At 61.6% G+C, this 7262-nt stretch overlaps 1 protein-coding gene across 1 annotated transcript; it reads left to right on the top strand.

The window, feature by feature from the left end:
• Positions 1–2666: 2666 nt before the first annotated feature.
• UNCX (UNC homeobox) lies at positions 2667–6903 on the top strand. Its single transcript, XM_026488998.3, has 3 exons — positions 2667–2952; positions 3190–3365; positions 5402–6903. Exons 1-3 carry the CDS (start codon positions 2667–2669, stop codon positions 6560–6562), a joined length of 1623 nt encoding a protein of 540 aa, XP_026344783.1. The 3' UTR covers positions 6563–6903.
• Positions 6904–7262: the final 359 nt, after the last annotated feature.

Below are 7262 nucleotides of genomic sequence, written 5' to 3'. Positions count from 1 at the left end.
GGGCGTGAGAGCAGAAGCCGAGCGACTCCCCGCAGCGCTGCCGCCGCCGAGGGCCTCTGAAGAGCTCTCCAGCCGGGCGGGGGTCGCCCCGGCCGCCCCCACCGTCATTAAAGGCCCCTCTCAAACACTCGAAGAGATTTTCGGAGCGCAAGCCGGCCGGGCAACATTAAAAACACAGGGCGATTGAAATGGGCGCATTGAGATGCGCGGAGCCGGCTGCGGCGCGGACTCGCTCTTGAGGTCAAGTGACGGACGGATTGTATGCTTCTTCATAATAATATTAATTAAACAATTTGCATGCTAATAAGGTAACAATTATCAGGGCCTCTGTTGAAAGATTCAGGTTATTACAACACGCCAATCTGAAGGCCAGGGGTCAGAGAGTGAGAGGCGAGCGAAATTTCAACTCAAATTAACATTCTGTCAGCTCCAGAAAATGGGATAAATAAAGTCGAATTAATTCATTATAATAAAGAGAGATGGGCGAGGGAGCCCGGCCGGCGCCCGCCCCTCCCCTGCCCTCCCCTCGGGCCGAATTGATTACAGCTCTGTATTCAGAAACACGCGCCGCGCACATTCCTCCTCGCGAACCCGGCAGAGAACGAGGCGCTTACAGCTACCGGCAAAATCGAGTCGGATGGACAGAGTTTACATTTAGTATTTATAGAGAAAGAAATTAAATTATGGCGAAAAGTAGTGCTCTTGGCCCCTGACCTCGGAATTAATACTTGCAGCGTTTCCCTAGTGCGCGCCGGGTTGGGGGGGGCGGGTGAGGTGGGGGGGCAGTAAGGTCCCAAATTCCAAGCCTCGTCTCGGTCTCTGCCAGACGTCGGCCTACCCCCAGCCCCTGCACCTCTCCCTCTTCTCGAACAATGAGAGAGGGGAAGGCAATTAAATCGTAGTCGGTGCGGCCAGGGCACGTTCAATAAGGACGAATACCGGGCAGCGTGTCCAGCGCCCCAGCCGCGAGGTAGGTCCTCCCCACTCCCGCCGGCGGAGCGTTGTGTACCGCCTCGGCTGGGAAGGACAGACGGACGCGGCTGGACCATAGACACCCAGGTTCTGTCCTACCCTTCCCTTCCCTCCGGGTCTGGGGCTTGGCAGGCTGATCGCAGCCACTTACACCAAAGGCCAGTTTGCCTGACGCCTTGTCCTGGGGTGAGAGGCTGCCGGCGTCCGACTCCCAGGACCGGTCGCCTGCCGGGGACTGGCGGGGGAAGAGGCCCAGGAGCTCCTTCCTCCCGGACTCCGTCAGGCTGGGGCCACAGGGACCATAGAGACGAGGTCTGTGGGCCTGGGGCCACAGCAAAATGCACCCTCCTCACTGGCAAACTTTTTACAAAAGACTATATATATATATATATATATATATATATATATATACATACATACATATACATATACACACACACACATATATAGTGATATAATGATTGCTTTCCCTCCTGCCCACAGTCCTAATTTGCTGCTTATTTAAGAATATGTCCTTTAATGATTTAACTTTGAGTCTATCAATATTTTATAGTGGAAAAGGGAGTGACAGACACTTCTCTGAGAACATAATTTAATTATAATTAATGGGTTGAGTACCTGGGCCCTATTCTTCAGAGGCCGAGTCAAAGGGAGATGTATTTATTTTTTTATTCCTGTGTAGGGGGCCTGATTGGCTGCCACCCCAAAGTTACTTTTCCCTGCCTCCCCCCCTCCTCCCCAGCCCTGTGCCCTGGTTTTACAGAGTAGGGGGCGGGTGGGGGGTCAGGGTGTTTCCATAGCCGCCCCCACCTCTGTTTCTATAGCCCGGACGACGGCCAGTCGGAAAGGGCATTAATTATGCCTTCTTACTGACAGGGCGCTACATTCTGTAGGAGTCATTCTCGTTTGGAGTCGCCTCCTCCCTCTGCCCCCTCCTCTCCTTCCTCTTCCTCCTCCCTTTCCTTCCTCCTCTCCCCCGCCGCCTGGAGCCGGAGAGGAGATGAGAAGCCCTTGTAGTTTTAAATTCAATGTGACAGTTTCGGAAAGAGCGGATGATGAATCCCCTATTATTGGATCAGTCTATTTGCCGCTCAATGTCTCTCTGTAATTGGAGCAACATCACTTTAAAGGTTCAGAGACTACAGCATTTCTGGTGAAAAATCCCCACAACACGCCGGTGAATGTTTTAAAGGGAAATCTATTAGTGATTTGCAGAGGGGCGGGGAGCCCGCGGCGGGGGAGGCGCGGGCTCCGGCCAGCGGGGATTGGAGTGGGGGGCTCGCTGGGGACCCCTGCCTGGACCGCTCCCCGAGCCCGCGCCCGCCCAGCGCCGGGCCGCGCCCCTCCCTCTCTGCTGCCCCCCCCTTGTTGTGACAGTTCCTGATACTGTTTATTGAGGTGCATGTCAGGTATAATTAGCAATCGATATGGAAAACGTTTCCTTGCACCCAGCACGCCTCTGACGTCAGAGCCGATTAGCGCTTCTTATTGGTCCCAAATTCCCCGGGCCGCGGCTAATTATCGGGAGCTTGATGTTGATAAAGTAAAGCGCCGGAGTGCGGGCGAAGCATGTGTAGGGCTCCGGGTCCCTGTCTCCGCCGCCGCCGCCGTCCGCGCCTCCCGCCGCTGGCCCGCCCCGGCCCCGGCCCGCGCCCCCGCGCCCCGCCGCCGTTCCCGCCGGCCCCCCGCGCGAGATGATGGACGGCCGCCTCCTGGAGCACCCGCATGCCCAGTTCGGGGGCTCGCTGGGCGGCGTGGTGGGCTTCCCCTACCCGCTGGGCCACCACCACGTGTACGAGCTGGCCGGCCACCAGCTGCAGTCGGCAGCCGCTGCTGCCGCCGCCGCCTCGGTGCCCTTCTCCATCGACGGCCTGCTCAGTGGCTCGTGCGCCGCCGCCGCCGCCTCGGTGGTCAACCCCACGCCACTGCTGCCGGCCGCCTGTGGGGTGGGAGGCGACAGTCAGCCCTTCAAGCTATCAGGTAGGTGCGGTGGTCGGGGAGGGCAAGGTGGGGTGGAGAATAGCAGGACACCGTTGTTGGGCGCAGGAGTTGGGTCCCGGGCGGCTGTAGAGCGGGCGCCGGCTGCCGAGGCTCAGGGCACTCTCGGTCTGCCACCCCGGCTCAGGGCCCCCAGACCGGGGCGGCCGACAGGTACGGAGGGGGTGGATGTGGCCTGGGCCCTGGCTGAGCCCTGCGGCGTCCTCTGCGTGCCCGCAGACTCGGGGGACCCCGACAAGGAGAGCCCGGGCTGTAAGCGGCGGCGCACCCGCACCAACTTCACGGGCTGGCAGCTGGAGGAGCTGGAGAAGGCGTTCAACGAGAGCCACTATCCCGACGTGTTCATGCGCGAGGCGCTGGCGCTGCGCCTGGATCTGGTCGAATCCCGAGTGCAGGTAAAGACCCACCGTTCCTCCCGGGAGCCAGCATCCCGCCACTAGGCCCGCCGGGCGCCGGCCCCGCCTTTGTTCTAGGTGGGGGACCGCGGCCCCGCTTCCGAGCCCCCCTAGCTCTCACCAGCCAGGAGGTGGTGGTGGGGTTCCGGGGCTCGGCAACTCTCGGGGAGAAAGCCCCAGGCGGCTTGGGCGGGGCCGACGACGGCCCCTAAGTAGCCAGAACAGCAGCTGCGTCCGAACCGGGAGATGCGTGGTGGGGGTCGGGCGATGGCGCGAAATGAGGTCTCAGAGGGCTGGGCGGGAGAAGCGGGCGGGGGTGGGGGGGGGGAGCCAGCCGGGCTGGGTTCTGGAGGAGACCCGGAGCAGGTAGACCCCGCGCCTCCTGGTCCTTGCCTGGGGTCTTCGTCATCAGCCTGGAGCAAACGCGTTTGTTTATTTACTTCTCGCCTCTAAAATATTTAGATGGAGACCTGTATTTATTCTTTGCTTTGCAGAAGGAGGTTAGCTGAGGAAGGGGAGGCAGAAACTTACACAGTTAACACATGGGGGGGTGTCTGAATCCTTAATACTCTCGGCTATATCTCCCCTCCCATCCCCCGTACTTTGATTTTATTTGGAGACTGCCGCCGTTATTCTTTTTAAAAATACAGCATCTATTTGGTGGATTAAAAATTCAAGATGAATTGTGCATAATCGGATGTTCCCCTGAAGTACAGAAATCTTTTTCCGGGGTTGGTGTGGTGGTGAGTGGGGTGTGGGGCTGCAGCTGTGGGTGCAGGGCTTTGAGGCAGAGGCCGGCAAGACGTCTGTTCAGCACCAATAGCTTTGTCTAAAAAGGTGTTCTCGACCTGTGCTTGCACTGCCCCTCATGACCTCTTCTGTTTGTAAATCCTTTCGTCCAATTTGTATAAGTGTCTTAAGCGAAGACCTCTTCTTTTCTCCCCTGTACGATAATGAGCATTTCTTGGTGACAAGTGAGCGTGGAATTTGCACCAAAAAAAGAAGTATTTGAAAGAAGGAAGGAAGGAAGCAGTTACAGCCTTGGAGAGGTTACAGCTTAAAACCCGCACCTTGGCACCAACAAGGCACCCTGTGACCGGGCCGGCCTGCTATTGTGCCGGGTCTCTCCTTGGTCACAACAAAGAATTCGCATTATCGCGATCTCTTGGGGAGGGTGGTGTGCCTGAGGCCCAGCAGGGATTTGACTGTGTGTGCGGTGGGGGAGCCAGTGTCTAGGGCTGCTGTTCCCCAGGACAAGGCCTGCAGGGAGGGTAGAAGAGGCTGGATGGGCCCAGGCCTCCCCTGCACAGCCTGGCAACTGGCCTCTTGCTTCCCTGTCTGCCTTCCCCCCGGCCTAGGCCAAGCACAACTGGTTTCAGCGGCTGCGTTGATGCCTTGGCCTGGAGCCTCCAGAAAGAAGGACGTGTGTGAATGTGTTGGGGGGGCAGGCTGCTGGAAACCCTCCCCCCTAAGTTTGGCTTTCCCAGGACCTTCTAGAAGAAGAAGCACCCAGATTTCCCTTCACGGGAAACCCCCAAATCTGGCCTTTGATTCAGTCTCCGGGGGCCGAAGACAGGTGTGGAGGGCAGCTGAGCCCAGCCACTGGTGGTCCTCGGGCCAGACGGTCAGCACCAGGCCAGGCAGGCCTCTTAGAACAGGAGCTGTGAGAAGCCAAGAGGGGCGAGGAGGGGCCCTGCTCCCTGCCTGCCTCCCGACCAGGAACCAGAAGCCCTCAAGGGCCAGACCCGCCGTGCCCAACGAAGGGGCAGCTCCCAGTTGCCCGAGGTGAGAAGCCAGAATGGGAAGCTGGCCGAGAGGCCCCATCTACCTCCTTCTGGGTGGAAAAGATGCTCTTTGGAACCTGCAGCTTGAGTGCCGAACCCAGCTCAGGGCCGTCTGGCCGCGTGCCTTCGCTCCCTCCCCCTGGCCGGAGCCGAGGTTGTACAGGCTATCTGGGGGGAGTGGGGAGGCCCGAAGCCCCAGCGGCAAGCCCGCCGCCTGACTTTGCCTTCCTTTCCCCTGTCCGGCTGCTCTAGGTCTGGTTCCAAAACCGCCGGGCCAAGTGGAGGAAGAAGGAGAACACGAAGAAGGGCCCGGGGCGGCCGGCTCACAACTCACACCCGACCACGTGCAGTGGCGAGCCAATGGACCCAGAGGAGATCGCACGCAAAGAACTGGAGAAGATGGAGAAAAAGAAGCGCAAGCATGAGAAAAAGCTGCTGAAGAGCCAGAGCCGCCACCTGCACTCGCCAGGCGGCTTGTCCCTGCACAGCGCTCCCAGCTCTGACAGCGACAGCGGCGGCGGCGGCCTGTCCCCGGAGCCGCCCGAGCCGCCGCCGCCGGCCGCCGCGGCCAAGGGCCCTACCGCGCACGCCGCCGGCGCCGCCGGTTCCGCGCCCGCACCGCCGGGCGAACCGCCCGCGCCGGGCACCTGCGACCCCGCCTTTTACCCGAGCCAAAGAAGTGGCGCCGGCCCGCAGCTGCGGCTATGCCGCCCCGCGGACAAGGACGCGGCCCCGTGTGCGCCCGGGGCGGCGGTGGAACGTGGCGCCGCCGGCCTGCCGAAGGCCAGCCCGTTCAGCGTGGAGAGCCTGCTGTCTGACTCGCCGCCGCGCCGGAAAGCCGGCCCCGCTAACGCCGCCGCCGCTGCCGCCGCCGCCGCTGCCGCCGGGCTGGACTTCGCGCCCGGACTGCCGTGCGCTCCGCGGACCCTCATTGGCAAGGGCCACTTCCTGCTCTACCCCATCACGCAGCCACTCGGTTTCCTGGTGCCGCAGGCCGCGCTCAAGGGCGCAGCGGGTCCGGAGCCCGCGCCCAAGGACGCGCCGCCCGCACCCGCCGCGCCGCCCGCGCCGCCCGCTCAGGCCAGCTTCGGGGCCTTCCCGGGGCCCGGCGGTGCTCCGGACTCGGCCTTCGCGCGCCGCAGCCCCGACGCCGTCGCCTCCCCGGGGGCCCCGACCCCGGCGCCCTTCCGGGATGCGGCCGTGGCTGTGGCCGAGGGCGGCGGCGGCGGAGATTGCGCGGATTCGGGGGCCGCCTGCCCAGCGGCCGCGCTGCCCGCCCCTCTCGCGCCGTCGCCCGGGCCGGGCCCGCGGGCTCCCAGCCCCGCCGGGGAGCCGGCTTTATGCGGGGCCCCAGAGCCAGGCGCCGAGCCCGGACCCAGTGCGCCGGATGGCGAGGAGGTGGACATGGACTGAGGGGCGGCGGGGCCGAGAGAGGCGCTCAGCCGGCCCGCGCCCGCTCGCTCAGGCTCGACTCACACAACGAAATCAGGTGATCGGCTTAGAAACACTGCTTTTTCCTTTCTTCTGTTTTCTTCCTTTTATTATTATTATTTTTTAAAGAAAACCGCTGTATCAATTCGGACCTAGGCAGCAACTGCAGGACTTGGGGTGAGACCCTCCTTCTCTTGGGAGAGCAAAAAACAAAAACCCCATATCCCCCACAAAAACCCACAACAAGAATCCTCAGCCTTGTAAAATGCAAAAATGTCTAAGAATATTTATATATGTACCATTTTTGATAAATAAAGCTGGTCAAACGCAAGCTCTCAGGTCCCTCTTTTTCAAATTTCCGAGCGCCCAGTATGGCCCCTCCTCCCCTCCGTTTTCCACTCCTCTCCCCGCGGGCGGGGCAGGGACAAGGCACCTCACCTCCCCCGAGGTCCGCGCTTAATGCCTCCTTTTGTGTGCGTGTGTGTTTGTGTTTTCTGATTGAACAAATTTATGCATCCGCTGCTCCCCCTCTCCTGCCCTCCCTCGCGCTCCCCCTCCCACCCGGCGCCGCACACACGCGCGCCCCCGCGCGCACCCCCGCGCGCTGGCACACGCCGGGGCGCGCGGCGCGGGGTGACGGAGCCGGGGGCTGCAAGGGCCGGGCCGCTGGGCTCCTGCAGAG

The sequence above is a fragment of the Ursus arctos genome, unplaced genomic scaffold (assembly GCF_023065955.2).
Source record: "Ursus arctos isolate Adak ecotype North America unplaced genomic scaffold, UrsArc2.0 scaffold_2, whole genome shotgun sequence".
Taxonomy (NCBI): Eukaryota; Metazoa; Chordata; class Mammalia; order Carnivora; family Ursidae; genus Ursus; species Ursus arctos.
The sequence above is the reverse complement of the archived record's forward strand: the minus strand, read 5'-3'. Positions and strand labels throughout refer to the sequence as shown.

Bases quoted from the DNA above. Each gene is read 5' to 3' on its own strand.
- UNCX (XM_026488998.3), top strand. From the start codon at position 2,667: ATGATGGACGGCCGCCTCCTGGAGCACCCGCATGCCCAGTTCGGGGGC. The intron at 2,953-3,189 runs GTAGGTGCGGTG...GCGTGCCCGCAG, and splicing joins TCAGCCCTTCAAGCTATCAG to ACTCGGGGGACCCCGACAAG. The intron at 3,366-5,401 runs GTAAAGACCCAC...CGGCTGCTCTAG, and splicing joins TGGTCGAATCCCGAGTGCAG to GTCTGGTTCCAAAACCGCCG.